Raw genomic sequence first — 17087 nt, forward strand, 5'->3', positions numbered from 1 at the left:
TTTAAAACATTTATGAAAATCTTAGTAGAAAACATTCTTTCATATAGGAGTGTATAAAAAAATATTTTTCAAAAAAGTAAGGAATATTAGTATAATATTTTTCAAACAATTAAATAGAGTTGATGTAAGAGTAAATAAAAAGGATATATACAAAGACAAAATTAACCAAACCTTAATAAGAATCACGATCCTTCAATTGTTTTGAATCGATGCAAATAAATACTAAGTTTAAAAGATTATGTCTGAAATGATAACAGATGAAATGTGTTGAATTTGTGTTTGAAATATTATACTATATTAGACCAAATTAATGCTTTGTGTTTGATCCTTTGTATTAAAAGGGAGAATAGATGAAATGTGATCAATCTAGAACATGCATTAAGAATAGAAGAAGAATAATAAATATAAAAACAATTGTATTAGAAGGAAAAAAATACATGAAATTAGGTTAGTCGTTCCAACCCAATAGATGAGGAGATTAGTTGTTCATAACTTGATTACATTCTTTCAAATTTGGTTGCCCACTATTTTCTCTCGCTTAAGTACCCTGTGTAACATTCTTAATTTTCAACTTATCGATGACTCTCACACTACGACACTTCACGCAGTGACACTTCACTCAACATCCTTGTTGGTCAAAACCTTCCATCGATCAGAACCTTCCATAGGTAGCCCTTTCCGAGACCTCGAAAATAAGTTTTGCCTGCTTCTAGGATCAATGACTAGCCCCACAAACCAACACAAAGACATTTCAACCTATTTTGTCCTCATTCACACGTTTTTCAGGAAACTTCTTAGAAGGTCACCCATTCCACAACTACTCCAATCCAAACACGCTTAAATATGAAGTTCTTAAGTGATGGACTATCATAAAGTAGATGCATCGTGTTGGTATAGGTAGTACCAATTAATTTTTTTAAGTCATTCTCAACTACATAGTCTCATACTTGTACATCCTTTGGATCATTTTCATTCTGGTGTGATTTGATTGAGGTGTTACATGCTCACTAGCTTCCGCTAAGTTTGTCCTCGAACCACACCGCACTAGGAGAGAGGTATGCTCTGATACCATTTGTAACATCCTTAATTTTCAACTTTTCGATGACTCTCACACTACAACACTTCACACAACATCCTTATTGGTCAGAACTCTCCACCGGTCAAAACCCTCCATTGGTAGCCTTTTATGAGACCTCAAAAATTAGTTATGCTTGCTTCCAAAATCAATGATTGACCCCACAAACCAACACAAGAATTTTCAGCATGCTTTGTCCTCACTCACATGTTTTTTGAGAAACTTTCCAAAAGGTCATCCATCTCATAACTACTCCAAGTCAAACATGCTTAACTGTGGAGTTCTTAAGTGATGAACTATTGAAAAGTATATGCATCTTGTTGGTATAGGTAGTACCAATTAATTCCTTTAAATCATCTTCAAATGTACAGTCTCATACCTACACAGTCTTTGGATATCTCATTCTGGTGTGATTCAATCTGGGTATTACACCCAAAATGTCGCGCTTTAGTGAAGCCTTTGTGTTTTTCTTGGCTTGTTGTCCTCGCTTAAGTGTCTTGTGGTGGGCTTAAGCGAGGACCAGTAGATCAAGATATGCTCTTTGTCTGAGCTCGCTTAAGCACCCAAAATGTCATGCTTAAACGAGTTATGGCTCTATAAATTGTTTAAATTACCTCTCTCTAGCGCCCAAAGGCTCACTTAAGTGAGATATGTTAGTGGCTTCTTCTTTTTAGTTTGTCTTGCTCACTTAAGCGCATAACAAGCCACGCTTGAACGAGCAAATGCCTACTTGTGATTTTTGACTAAATATCGGCAAAACTCCAGAAAAACATCAAGAAATCTTAACTAATTAACATCCTAAGATATCTAAGTGTAATTTCTTATTTAATCCTAACTTTGAGTCTAAACAAGGCTTATTATATAAAAAATAATATACAATCGCCTCAAATAATGTGTAGATTTTAAATGGATTTGATGATTATCACTTATCTTACCTATAAGATACCACTAATATCTTATTTTATTTATCCTAAATATAAATATAAGGTAAAACTAACATATTTAAAAAAAGAAGATAAAACAAATATTTTTTCTTATGTTGTCTTATCTGAACTATATATTTTCTATTATTGTCAAATATATATATATATAAATATATTCTCTTTTTGGGATGTTACACTAAACTTGTATATCTATTTGTAAGAAGGTTAGTTAGTCTGTGTACACCTAACCTTAAATAAATTTATTGATTTGTGTAAAGCCACAAGTAGCTTGGTAGGAAACAATACTTGAGTTTAACTTTGAAAAACTAATGTGACACTACTTGGGAGAAGTTAGAAGTAGCTTGTAAAACTAAACTTGTATATTTGTGAAAGATAGTGAAAATTTGGTGGATTGTCTAGAAGAAAACATAGTTTTAGTGAAAGAGATGAACCAATATAATTCTTTGTGCTTATGTTTTCTTTTCTTTACTTTATCGTCTAAGCCCTAATTAGGTTGTTATTATTTGTTTAATAAAAAAAATTCTTTGAGCATCTTCTAATCAAACGATGAAGCTTTTTGCAAAAATATTTTCAAAAATATTAAAATCACAATTTAAGTCTTCTTCTTGTGATTTTTTCCTTTACACTTCCCAAATAAGGCAATACCATTATATTCTAAATCAATCATACCGCAGTAGTTTAGGATAGAAGCAAAAATTGTCTATAGAAACAAATAACACAAGAAAGGGGATTGAATTATGTTTTCTGAAATTTAAATTTTTTTCTAAGACTGAAAACATGTTTATCGTCTGATGCAAATAAACCTAAAAATGGATAAAGAAGTTTTGATACAAATTTTATTAGATGATGAGAAAAATAATTTTCTTGGTAAATCAAAGCAAGATATAAGATCTAAAAACACATTTAAACTCTTTGTCAGTTAAAGCAATAAAGGAAGCACACAAAAAATTATGCTTGTTCATCTCAAACCTGAGACTACTATAGTTCTTAGCAACCCACCAAGTTTTCACTAACTTATCAAAGTTACAAGTATTTTTCACTACCACTTCTGGTTCTTACGCATGCAAGCTCTACCCCAAGCTTGACTTAAACCAAGTATTCTTTGTTCTACCAAGTCACTGTTGGCTCTAAACAAATCAACAAGATTTGTTGGAAGTGTGCGCATTGACTAAGTTGTGATCATCTTATAGACGGATAAATTACTCGACATTTTTAGTCTTTTCTCTCAAGATATGCAAAATGTTTTGAGAGCTTAATATATATACAACGATTTACAGAATGTTTTACAAGAAAAATGAAATAATATGTTCACATAGATGATTCGTGTCTTGTTTCTTCAAATTTTTTTCTATATATAGCCTTCGTATTCAATATGTGTTGTCTGACAATGGTTTTATTCTTCACTTTGCTTTTAGTCTAAAGTTTAGAGCCTGTTGGAGCATTTAATGCTTGCATTAAATGTACGTCTCTTCTTATGCAAAGTCCATGCTAATAGGCTAGGATGCCTTGTACTTCAGTAAGAAAGTCACTTCTTTTTTCATAGTAGGTTTGCAATAATAGAATGCGCCTTTTGATGAGGATCAATGTCTTCCAAATCGCGAACTCCATTTATTCTTCATAGGACTTTGACAAATCCTAGGAGAATGTTTTCTGCATAAAAGAATCTCATACACAAAGTATTAATTGAAGGTCTTAAATGCACTACTTAAATGTTATGCCAAATCGTTTTATGAATATATCATTTGAAAATGCAAACGCAGAGGTATAGATCATGATTTGATAGCGCATCAAACTAAACTTTTACCATTTGTATTTATTCACATTTATTCAAAATAATTAGGAGACATGGTTAAGCTTAAAGACATAAATGTCTTTTGACTTAACATTATCCATATAAATATGATTCGTTGGCCCTACACCCAACTTTTCTTAGATTCTAAATAAGCATTAAAATCACTAACAATCTAAGCTTTACTATTGTTATTTGCAATATATATGATCTCATTATAGAAAATGGCTCTAAAGGTTTGCCAAGAACTAGCATAAACACAAGTTAAACGGAAAGAAACATCATTTCCTTTAAAACTCACCTTGCAATTAGGGTGTTGAGAATGGATTGCCAAAATGGATATGACTACATAAGAGGAGTCCTAACTGAACCAAATGCCACTTGCAAAGCCTACAACATAAATCTTAAAGTAACAATTGAACCCTAAATTCATGATGACATGATTCTTCTTATCGCCACTAATTATGGTAATTTGATATTTACGAACCAAATCTCTCACAAAGGAATGAAATGTTCTACTACTTACGCACCTTGAATTCCATGCTAAAATGTTTATATGATTCATAAAATAAAAAATAATTGTTAGGGATTATTGACGACACTTAAGTATGGTCGATCTCCATAGCACACTGAGGTAGTTGCTTGCCAATGTAGACTCTTCAGATGATTGCTTCACATCTCCCTATTCATACATATAGCATGTTGATGGGTCCTTGTCATTTTGAATCATGGAATTTTCAGGGGAGCCTTTCATAACTTTATCTCCTCCTAGTTCTATAGCCATAATTTTCACTATCATAACATGATGGTTAGTATTGTTTTGAATTCCACAATCATGAGATGATGATGCCTCTTGAACCTTATTCATTACCCTTGTATTACAATCCTAACTCTATTAGGTTATTGGCTCTAAACACTTGGGATTTTATCAATGGAGATGTTAAGCTCAAGACTAGGACTAAGCCCAGTTTGGGAGTTAGTCTTGCTCCCTGTATCTTTCCCAGACTGGAAATGTTGGCTCGATTCTTTCCTTGATAGATCCAAGGTCAATTTTTTTAGCATTAACTTCATCTATTTTTTTTTTCAAAACACATTTTGTTTCCAAATCGGAAACTATTGCATATACAAGTGCTTGTTGTTCTAACCGTTTACCTCTATTACCTCGACATACTCTAGCACATCATTTTTGTCATTGCAATTCTCCCCTTGAGAATATCAAATTGTGATCCATCTGGTGAGAAATTTCTTATCCCTTTCGATGATACTTGTCCACCTTGCTTCTTCATGTGGGGTTTTCTCCAGATAGTAATCCATAGGCCAAATGTGATATCTTCTTGTGGGCTGAAATGGATCTTCCTTTCTTCTAATTATTTGTCAATATATTTGTCCCTTAACTTCTGTTTGTTCACCCTCTAATGGAATCAATAGATACACATCCTTACGATGTCTATATCTTTCACAATGGAAACATACAAGATTATAGATGTAACTATCATTAAGATTTCTACAGACACATAAATTAAAGAGTTATATGTTATCATGTAGAAGCTGACAAATAAATAGATAAATAAAAACTTAATTCCAAATATAATTAAATACAACTTTTTTCTTGCTGGTATTGTACATCACATAAAGGAATTTCATAAAAAGGTAAAACATAACTAAACCACGTCTTCTATGATAAGGCTTCATGCTTTGACTACACACGCCAAAACTTGTTTCCTGAAAAAGAGGAAACTGAAAGGGATGAGACATAATATCTTAATAAGTGCTCTAAGGACTCTACAATTTGGTTAAACTCCTATATCTTAAGAACCCTATCATTTATCTTTCACAATTTTACTCTTAATGAGCCATTATCAACATGCTTCATTCCTGTATATAGTTGATCTTATACCTTTTAATCATGACACATCTCATGGACTTCTTTCTTATTCTCAAACATCATTGTTGTCTCTCTTTCATTATTCCTTTAGGGTCTACTTTTCTCCTTCTAACACTTAGGGTTGTTTGACAAGATCAATTCTAAGGTTATTGATACTCTAGGATACACTTAACATTCACTTTAACCGCATAGTTCTTTTCTTCTTTTTGTATTGACCCATAGTCATCATTCTATCTAACGACTAATACACACATCTTATTCTCTTGTAACATGAACAACATATAAACATTAATATGATAACACACTCACGACTTAACATTCCATCAGTTCTAAGGTTACTCATAATCCACGATACGCTTAACATCTCCTTAACTCATGTAGTTTTATTCCTCTTATCGTATTGACCCACTCTCATCATTCTGTCTAACGACTAATACACACATCTCACTCCCTTGTAACAAGAACACCATATAAACACTAATATGACAACATACTCACTACTTAACATTCCATTAGTTCTAAGGTTATTGATACACTTAACATTGACTTTAACTCACGTAGTTTTATTCCTCTTATTGTATGACCCACTCTCATCATTCTATCTAACGACTAATAGACACATCTCATTCCCTTGTAACCAGAACATATAAACACTAATATGACAACACACTCACGACTTAACATTCCATCAGTCATATTACCACTCACAATTACTAATCTTATTCAATACAATGACATGAAATAGAGGTACAAGCACATCTCACACAATTTCAACACAACATAGTCCAACACATTGCACTACAACCTTATGCTCATTCATAACATGTTCGTAACTCTATGCTCGATGCTCATGTGATACCACATCTAACTCAGGAGAGTCTAGGAGTGCGATCTACCAAGAAGCGTTATCGATGTCGATGCACTACACAACCTAGAATGATCTACAGTGGTTGTTAGGGCTACTTGGATTTGCAAGTATGCTCAATCTCATGGAATCGACATGAGCTAATGGAATCAACATTAACTAATGGAGTTTCCACACCAGGTCTCTCAAACCCCTAAGGTTCAGGCTAAACCTATTGTGACCTCCACCTTCTTGGTTCACATATATTCAACAACTCTCAAATGTTATGATGCCTGTCTCAAACATTCATGCATACAACAATTCCATTGAACCTCATGCCACACATAAATAAGTCCATCCTCGTATCTCACATGCTAGGTCATTCACAAGCAGAAAAACATTCAGGCCCATTCTCGTAATCTCATAGGCTAGATCATCCTGTCAATGACATCCAACAATACCTTATACTCATACACATTATGCCTTCATCACTATATTGAGAGAAAAAATTGTTAAGAATTAATCCCTTATATAAGTATTTGTATTCCAAAGAATTAATCTTAGGCATTATACCCAAAAATACTCTGGTATCTAGATACATTAAAAGAAAATATAATCATTGATTTTTAAATCAAGTATATTTATTTTAATTATGTAAAAAATACATTTAGAAGACCCAAATCCTTTTCTAAATTCGTCTAATAATTAAAAAAAGTATGCAATTATGCATAATGCACTGCTTAACAACAGACGCGCTGAAATCATTCAAGTGCGAAACGCGAAACTTTGAAAAGAAACGATTCGTAATCCTTGAAACGAAGAAAAACACAGCGAGGCATCATCGTCATCCTCATCCTCTCTTCTTCTTTTACGAAAGCAAAAAGTTACTCCAAATCAATCCCAACTCACCTCCATTTGTTTCAAATCAATTTTCATCGCTAATCCAATCCTCTAATTGCCCCCGGTGAATCACCAACACCCCAATATATAATTCAAATTTTCACGTCAATCTCATCGATCTCGCGCTTTTATTTAACGTGAGGCGTTTTCGGAATCTGGGTTCGAAGAAAGCTTCGATTTTTGGGTTGTGGGTATTATTTATTATTATTATTGGGATTGGGATTAGGATTAGGATTAGGATTAGAGGGTTGAAAGAAAAAAAATGAGTAACCAGAAAAAGAGGAATTTCCAGATAGAGGCGTTTAAGCACCGCGTGGTGATGGATCCCAAGTACGCCGACAAGACATGGAAGATTCTCGAACATGCGATTCACGAGATTTACAACCACAACGCTAGCGGTCTCAGTTTTGAAGAGCTTTACAGGTTCCCCCCTCTTTATCTTTTTTTCTTATCATTTCCGTTAATTTAATAATAATCTTCATTTTTTTAAGAAGCACAAAATGTTTTTGTGTTGTGAGTATCTGTTTGGTTATGAGCTATTAATTGATGTGACGTCTTATCTTGATCTGAATAAGGGTCGGAGTACATGTGACGATTGGGGGAGTGTGAAATATGATATAGGGGCTCTCTTCGTAGGATTTGAGGTGTTGTGCTTTTGTTACTGTTCTTTAATCTTGTTTTGATCGGCAAACATTAGGTTGTTAGTTTTGTTAGAAGATTTGAACCCGCGATCTATCTCTATACCTTCTCCCTTCACCCTTCTCCAATCACTGGACCAGCCTTATATCTCCACTGTACTTTAATCTAAATCAGTGTTTTACATTGGTAATTTATATTAACTTTTAATGAAAGCCTTTGTTATGTTGATTATCGAGGTAAAACTTCAATTCTGATTAGATAATAGCACCGGAATCACTTATGGAACTACATCTAAGTTTTGTCCTTTGGATTGTTCAAATCGGAGTAGGAAGGCAAATTCTATCATTTTCTGGGTTTGATTTTCATGAGGTTATTGAGTCTATGATGAAACTGTATAATTTAAGGTACTGTAACGATATGCCCGAGAAAGACGATTTGATGTGCAATGTTTTGGTGTTGAGGATCAGCAGCTATATGTGACTGTGGTGTTGCGATTAGTTGTTTATGTAGTTGATTGCTTTATTCGGGTTACTGAACAACATTCAGGGTTTGGCACTAGATTTCTTCATTCAATTCTTGTTTTTCCTCTCAAAAAGCCAGTTGAATGTATCAAATTTCTGATGGTGTCAATTGATCAATGTGGTTGATACCACTAATATGACAAGGCTTGCTCATGGTTTAAGAGGATTTTTAAATAATAGATATGGAACCTGCTGTTGGAGAGATTTTATATGATTATTCATTAATCTATGATGTTGAAGTTTGTAGCCAAGCTTCCTTTACTGTCTCTCCATGATTGCTCAACTTTGATGATACTAAAGTAATAAATTATTTTTGGCAGTTAATATGAATTTGGTATGTGATTTTTCCTTCTAGACATGTACACATTAAGAGGGCAATCCTTGACCCAACGGTAAGGTTGTTGCCCTGTGACCTGGAGGTTATGGGTTCTTTAAATGAAAATAGCGTCTTTTCTTGTGGAGGTAAGGCTGCATACATCTGTCTTCCCTAGACCCCACCGTGTGGGAGTCTTGCACTTGGCTGAGCTACATGTACACATTAAAGGATCTTATGCTTATTTTTCTTTCCACAAGGGAAAACATATGTTTCTAATTTTCCTCCTTCTATTTATGTGTGGATTTAGAAATGCATACAACATGGTGCTTCACAAATTTGGGGAGAAGCTCTACTCAGGGCTGGTTGCGACCATGACTGGGCATCTCAAAGCTATAGCTCAATCTGTTGAAGCTGCTCAAGGAGGTTCTTTTCTGGAAGAGCTGAACAGGAAATGGAATGATCATAATAAGGCGTTACAAATGATCAGAGACATACTGATGTACATGGATAGGACCTACATTCCAAGCACCCAGAAGACTCCTGTTCATGAACTTGGGCTGAACCTGTGGAAAGAAAATGTCATTTATTCCAGCCAGATCAGGACTCGGCTATTGAATACACTTCTGGAATTAGTACATAGTGAACGCACTGGTGAAGTTATTGATAGAGGCATTATGAGAAATATAACAAAAATGCTTATGGATTTAGGCCCTTCTGTTTATGGGCAAGATTTTGAGACTCATTTTCTTCAAGTTTCAGCTGAGTTTTACCAGGCAGAATCCCAGAAATTCATCGAGTGTTGCGATTGTGGTGATTATCTGAAAAAAGCTGAGAGGCGTTTGAATGAGGAAATGGAAAGAGTGAGCCATTACTTGGATTCCAGGACAGAAAAGAAGATTACTAATGTGGTGGAGAAGGAGATGATTGAAAATCATATGCTAAGATTAATTCATATGGAGAATTCTGGCTTAGTGCACATGCTTTGTGATGATAAATATGAAGATATGAGTAGAATGTATAACTTGTTTCGTCGTGTTACTGATGGTCTTTCAAAAATTCGAGAAGTGATGACTTCACATATGCGAGAGTCTGGTAAACAACTTGTTACTGATCCTGAAAGATTGAAGGATCCAGTCGAATATGTGCAGAGGCTCTTAGATGAGAAAGATAAATATGACAAGATCATAAACTTGGCATTCATCAATGACAAGTCTTTCCAGAATGCTTTGAATTCCTCATTTGAATATTTCATCAATCTGAATCCTCGTTCTCCAGAGTTCATTTCACTATTTGTAGATGATAAACTCCGGAAAGGTCTAAAAGGGGTTAGTGAGGATGATGTAGAGGTTACTCTTGACAAGGTGATGATGCTGTTCCGATACCTGCAAGAAAAAGATGTTTTTGAGAAGTACTACAAACAGCATTTGGCAAAGCGGCTTTTGTCTGGAAAAACAGTTTCTGATGATGCAGAGAGAAGTCTCATAGTTAAGCTCAAGACAGAATGTGGTTACCAATTTACATCTAAATTGGAGGGAATGTTTACAGACATGAAAACCTCTCAGGACACAATGCAGGGCTTTTATGGCTGCCACCCTGAACTAAGTGACGGTCCTACGCTTACTGTCCAAGTTCTTACAACAGGGTCTTGGCCAACTCAGTCTAGTGTTACATGCAACTTGCCAGCAGAAATGTCTGCGCTGTGCGAGAAGTTTCGGTCATTTTACCTTGGCACCCATACTGGCAGGAGATTGTCCTGGCAAACTAATATGGGCACGGCAGACTTGAAAGCAACCTTTGGGAAGGGGCAGAAGCACGAGTTAAATGTCTCTACTTACCAAATGTGTGTTGTCATGCTGTTTAATAATGCTGATAGACTGAGCTACAAGGAGATTGAGCAAGCAACTGAGATTCCTGCTTCGGATCTTAAAAGATGCTTGCAATCATTGGCTTTAGTTAAGGGAAGAAATGTCCTTAGAAAGGAACCTATGGGTAAAGATATTGGTGACGATGATGCATTCTATGTTAATGACAAGTTCAGCAGCAAACTTTACAAGGTTAAAATAGGAACTGTAGTTGCACAAAAGGAATCTGAACCTGAGAAGCTGGAAACCCGACAGAGAGTGGAGGAAGACAGGAAGCCCCAGATTGAAGCAGCAATTGTGAGGATCATGAAATCCAGGAAGCAACTTGATCATAACAATCTTATAGCGGAGGTCACGAAGCAGTTGCAATCGCGTTTCCTGGCAAATCCAACGGAGGTAAAGAAACGGATTGAGTCTCTCATTGAGCGGGACTTTTTGGAGAGGGATGATAGTGACAGAAGATTGTACCGATATCTTGCTTAGAATTGGAGAACTAGTTTGCTTCAGTGATTACAATGTATCTTTATGAACCAGGTAATAAATTTACCTTTAAATAGCTCCATTGATTTTATTGTACATTAATTTGTTTTCCAATTCTTTGTGATGTTTCATCATTTAGTATCTGTATGACTGTATTCCCAAGCAAATTAGGGTCCTTGCCACCCATGTTTGTAGGATGTCAATGTGAGGAAGTCTTGTATTCAAATGAAGTAAACCATGATTTTTTTGTATCAGAAAGATTGAGATGACATTAATTTAGTCCCTGGAAGATGGGGTGACATCAATTCACTTTTCTAAATATCAATGTTGTCTTTCTTTTCTTGTTATGCAATGTTGTTTTCAATAATAATAGAAAAGGCTGCTATTAATTCAGTTCCTCCACATCACATATTTTGTGCACAAATGGATGGTTTAGAGTGCCAATCTTTGAGTAATTAGTGATATAATTAAAAACTTATATTTGTTCTTTGAGAGTCTTGTTATGTTATGGCAAGTTTTTCCTAAGTGCCAATAAGGTAATTGTTGCTGTACGCCTTAACCTAGAAGAATTTCACTAACCTTACAGCACCGTTAAGTTACTGTTAGAGAAGATACAGGTCAGAAAATCAGTTTGCTCTCATTTCATATGACTCCATGTTTTTGTGGTAACCAAGTCATGAAAAAGATTAATAGATATATATAAATAAAGGGAGAGGAGTGTTGACAACACACTGTTTAATTTTATTATTCATAAAATTTTATTAAAAATTGATATATAATCATGACTGAAACTCATTAAATAAAAAGTAAAACTTGTGATTGATTGAATGCAAGACATATTCTTTATGCAAGAACATTATGAGAAACCCCTAACACCACGTCCTCTAGTGCTGCCTCCCCTGCCCCCTCTATTTCCGTTGCTGCACCAACCACAAAGGAGACAAACCAGAAAACTCATAGCACTAAAAAAGTGAAGATTGATGGGAATGAAGATTTTGCCAGTGATGCTTTTGTTGTGGAAACTACTCCAACCCTATACAAGGACTGCTTGGTTGGTAAGGACGTGGCCATGAAGGAACACTTTTTGGACCTCAATATAGACCCTAAGGACATTATAGATGGTGTGAGAGAGGATATTTGTGCTTGCTTGGACATCGAGGATGAGGAAACTATGCACGAGCACCCCTTCAATCCAAAACCCAATATTAAGGTGGTTGTGGTCACTTATGATAGGCGGTGTCGGCTATGGCAACATTTGCTTATTGTCAAACTTTTAGGGAAAAAAATTTCCCTAAACTTCCTATCTTTGAGATTGAAGAAAATGTGGACTAAGACTGGGATATTGGAAACCGTGGACTTACATGAAGATTATTTTCTAGTCCGATTCACTTGAGGAAGCTTATAGGTTTGCTCATATGGAAGGTCCGTGACTTATTTTTTTCACTACTTGTCCAAAGATAGAGGCTCTTATCTAATCCTCTCCAACACTTCAATTCAAAATCGTGGGAAGTTCACCAGAATTTGCATGGAATTAGATCTCGAATGTGAACTTGTGTCCTCCGTCACGGTGCTTGGAACGAATTTCAATTTGGAGTACAAGGGTCTCCATCTTATTTGTTTTCATTGTGGCAAATATGGTCATAAGGATTCTCAATGCCTTTTTGCCTCCCTTACTTCTGGAACCACTCATCAACTAGGTGCTTCCTCTGGTGCTTGGAACGAATTTCAATTTGGAGTACAAGGGTCTCCATCTTATTTGTTTTCATTGTGGCAAATATGGTCATAAGGATTCTCAATGCCTTTTTGCCTCCCTTACTTCTGGAACCACTCATCAACTAGGTGCTTGGAACGAATTTCAATTTGGAGTACAAGGGTCTCCATCTTATTTGTTTTCATTGTGGCAAATATGGTCATAAGGATTCTCAATGCCTTTTTGCCTCCCTTACTTCTGGAATCACTCATCAACTAGGTGCTTCCTCTGAACCATAATTACAGTGTGGGTTAGGATTCCTATGTTGCCCATGGAATTATACAATAGTGAATTTCTCTACAAAGTTGGTGATCTTTTAGGAACAACATTGAAGATCGATGTTAACATGCCAATTCAAAATCGTGGGAAGTTCGCTAGAATTTGCGTGGAATTAGATCTCGAATGTGAACTTGTGCCCTCCGTCACGGTGCTTGGAATGGATTTCAATTTGGAGTACGAGGGTCTCCATCTTATTTGTTTTCATTGTGGCAAATATGGTCATAGTGATTCTTAATGCCTTTCTGCCTCCCCTACTTCTGGAACCACTTATCAGCCAGGTGGTTCCTCCGAACCATAATTGACTATTTCTATTGAGGTTTCGAAGGACCAAGATAATGCCACTATGCTAGCTGCTAATGGGGTTTTTGGTCCTTGGATGGTGGCTTAAAAACCAAGGCATCACCCCTTATTCTTAAAACCCCAAGACAAATTCCTGATGGTTCCCCTGAGGATCTTGAGCCTTCCTCCACTGGGTTAAGATTTGGTGTTTTGGAAACCAAACCAATCCTTCCTATTGAAACCCTTAAGCCCAATCCAGAATCTACCCTGAACCTGAACACTCATGTGCCTAGGTCTAATTCAATCACAAAGACCAAGCCAAATCCTAGAAAAGTAACTACGCCTAAAAACCTATCCTACCAGATTAAACCCTATTCGATGAATGCATTGCCTTCCTAGAAAAAACCCATCCAGTTAGACACATCTCTTCTGACCATCCTTAGCCCACAGATTCATACTCATCTTCCATCTTTCCAGCCTAATCAATTTCTCTTAACTGTTACTACTCCTTTCCAACCATCCACAAACCTCTAGCCATGGGCAAGATGGTATAATCTCCCCTGGTAGCCCTCCTGAGGTTCCTCCATTCATGGGCAATCCTATCCCTAGGAAACCACCTAACCCTCTTAGTGAAGTTCCTATGTTGGTGGATGGTGAAAAAAATGTTGAGGTTGAGGTTTCTCAGGCTATTGTTTTGGATACCCATTTGATGATTATCCCTGTCGCTGGAGCTCTATCTCATGATAACCAATCTATGGTTATTCCTGTTAATGAAGGCATCCCTTGAGTTTAACTCGGATTTTTAATCACAATTTTTTTTGAATTTTCTGATTTGGAATTGCTGTGGTGCAGGTAAGAAGGTCTTTCCGACCCTAGTTCGGGATCTTATGAGAATGCATGATCTTGATTTTGTTGGTATTCTTGAACCTTGAATCAGTGGAGCGGTAGCTGAAAAAGTTATTAAGATTGGTATATGGGGTTTAGTGGGCAACCTTTCACTTGGCATCATGGATCCCTATATCAACAATTAGACCGTGTTCTTGCGAATGATCCATGGCAAATTTTTTTTTTCAATTCCAAAGTTTCTCACATGAATATCCCATCTTCTGATCATTGTGGGCTTTGGCTCTTGGTTTCAGATGGGGTTAACAGGCATTACTCGGGTTATTTTAAATTTCTAGTGGCTTGGCTGCAGCACCCAGAATTTCCTAGTTTAGTCCATAATGGTTGGCATTTGAATAAGCATTGGAATGAGAATATGAAGCGAGTTACTGATCGCCTAAATTTTTTGGAACAAGGACTGTTTTGGCAGCATATTCAAAACTAAAAAGGGGATCCTGGCAAGATTAAATGGAATTGATGAAGCTCATGACAACAATCAAAGTTCTAGACTCACTGAGTTGAAACAAAAGTTGTGGAATGAGTACATTCAAATCTGTGACCATGAGGAGATGTACAGGTTTCAATTGTCGTGAACTAAGTGGTTGAATATGGGGGATAGAAATACTCATTACTTCCATCAATCTTTCCTCACTAAAAGGCATAAAAACAAGATTGATGTGTTTCAGGATGATAATCAGATATGGATTTACGATGAGGATCGTATCAGGAATATGGTCCAAAGCCACTATATTGATCTTTTCTCCTCAGAGGACCATGGGGTGCTGGCGCTACAAACCATATCTACTTTCCCTTTGATATCTGAGGGTGATTATGATTTTCTTAACATGGAGTTCACCTTTGAGGAGACTAGGTTTGCACTCTTTACTATGGGGAATTACAAAAGCCCTGGGCCTGATGGGTTTCACCCAGCTTTCTTCAAGTCTCAATGGGAGATTATTGGGAAATTGATTTTTGGCTTCATTGTTCATGTTAGGCATAATTCAACCAATATCACCTCTGTTAATCAGGCTCTCTTGACTCTTGTTCCGAAGACCAGTGATGCCTCCTCTATTTCTCAGTTCAGACCCATTGCATTGTGTAATGTGATATATAGAATCCTTACAAAAATGATTGCTATCCGCATTAAAAGAATTTTGCTTTACGTGGTGGGACCTCTCCAAACTAGTTTCATTAAGGGCAGGAATGAGGAATCCTGTGCATAACTACATTATTTTGCAGGAATCAATTCACTCATTTGAGACGAAGGTGACTTGCCTGGGATATATGATCTTGAAGTTGGATTTAAAGAAAGCTTATGATTGGGTAGAATGGGATTTTGCTATTCAAATTCTGGAGCATTTAAGGCTCCCACAATTGTGGATTAACATCATTTCAGCTTGTATTACTACTCCTAATATGGCTATTAATTGGAATAGGAATCCTACTAATTCTTTTGCTTCGTCTAGAGGCTTATGCCAAGGGGATTCGATGCCCCCTCTTTTTTTTGTTCTTTTCCTTGAAAGGCTAGTCCATCTCATTTGTGATCCTGTACATCAAGAGAGATGGAAACCTTTCTCCTTTGGTAGAGGGAGTGGGGTCAAGATCTCTCACCTTTTCTTCGCAGATGATATCATTTTGGTAGCTAAAGCGAATTATCAACAAGTGCAAGAGATAAATAGGATCATCTCTCTTTGCTACTGTTTCTGGGTAAACTGTAAACCTGAATAAATCTTCAGTGTTCTTCTCTAAGGGAGTTAGCGATACTCTTTCTAATTCTTAAAGTCGGAACTTGAATGTCCCTATCACTAAGAATCTGGACACTTACCTCAGTTTTAAGATTCTTCCTAAGAGGAAAACTGTTAGTCATTTCTCTTTCTTGGTGGACAAAGTTCGGAAGAAGCTTTCTGGTTGGAAAGGGAGAAAGCTTTACATGGCTGGCAGAGTTACTATGGCACAGTCATGTTTGCTCAGCTTCCCTCCTTATGTTCTTCAGGCTACTCTTATTTCGATTGCTACTTGTAATGAGATAGAAAAGATTTGTAGAGACTTTATTTTGTGCAGTGATGCTAATAACAGGAAAATCCACCTTATGTCTTGGGAGATGACTTGTAAACCCAAAGATCAAGGGGGGCTTGGATTTAGGAGTTTGAGGATGCTTAATCAAGCTTACTTCTTGAAGTTGGGTTGGTCAATGATGAAAGATCCCAATACTCTTTGGGTTAGACTTTTGCGGATGAAATATAATTGCGGGCCATCTGTTATTTCACAAGTTAAAACTTCTCCGAAAGCCTCCCACATCTGGAAAGGGATTGTAAATAATTGAATCCATATATCTAATAATATTTTATGGTCCATTAATAGTGGGAATAATACTCGTTTTTTGGAAAGATGCTTGGATCCCTGGAGTACCTGCAATTGACTCCCTGATTCCTGAGGATATTCATAGTCATGTCTCAAACCTCCCTGTTTCTGCATATGGTGTTGATGGTCACTGGAGATGGGAAGGTCTTAATGTGTTAGTGCCACCATATATTTGTGCTATGATTGCTTCTATTAACCCGCCTTCCGGAACTGATGATGATACGCCTCTGTGGAAAGACTCTCTGGATGGTAGGTTCACTATTAGTAATGCTTATCATTAT

At 36.3% G+C, this 17087-nt stretch overlaps 1 protein-coding gene across 1 annotated transcript; it reads left to right on the top strand.

The window, feature by feature from the left end:
* Window positions 1-7168: 7168 nt before the first annotated feature.
* LOC100794520 (cullin-3A) lies at window positions 7169-11560 on the top strand. The gene is made up of 2 exons (XM_003532012.5): window positions 7169-7860; window positions 9221-11560. Exons 1-2 carry the CDS (start codon window positions 7700-7702, stop codon window positions 11256-11258), a joined length of 2199 nt encoding a protein of 732 aa, XP_003532060.1. The 5' UTR covers window positions 7169-7699; the 3' UTR covers window positions 11259-11560.
* Window positions 11561-17087: the final 5527 nt, after the last annotated feature.

The sequence above is a fragment of the Glycine max genome, chromosome 8 (genome assembly GCF_000004515.6).
Source record: "Glycine max cultivar Williams 82 chromosome 8, Glycine_max_v4.0, whole genome shotgun sequence".
Classification (NCBI taxonomy): Eukaryota; Viridiplantae; Streptophyta; class Magnoliopsida; order Fabales; family Fabaceae; genus Glycine; species Glycine max.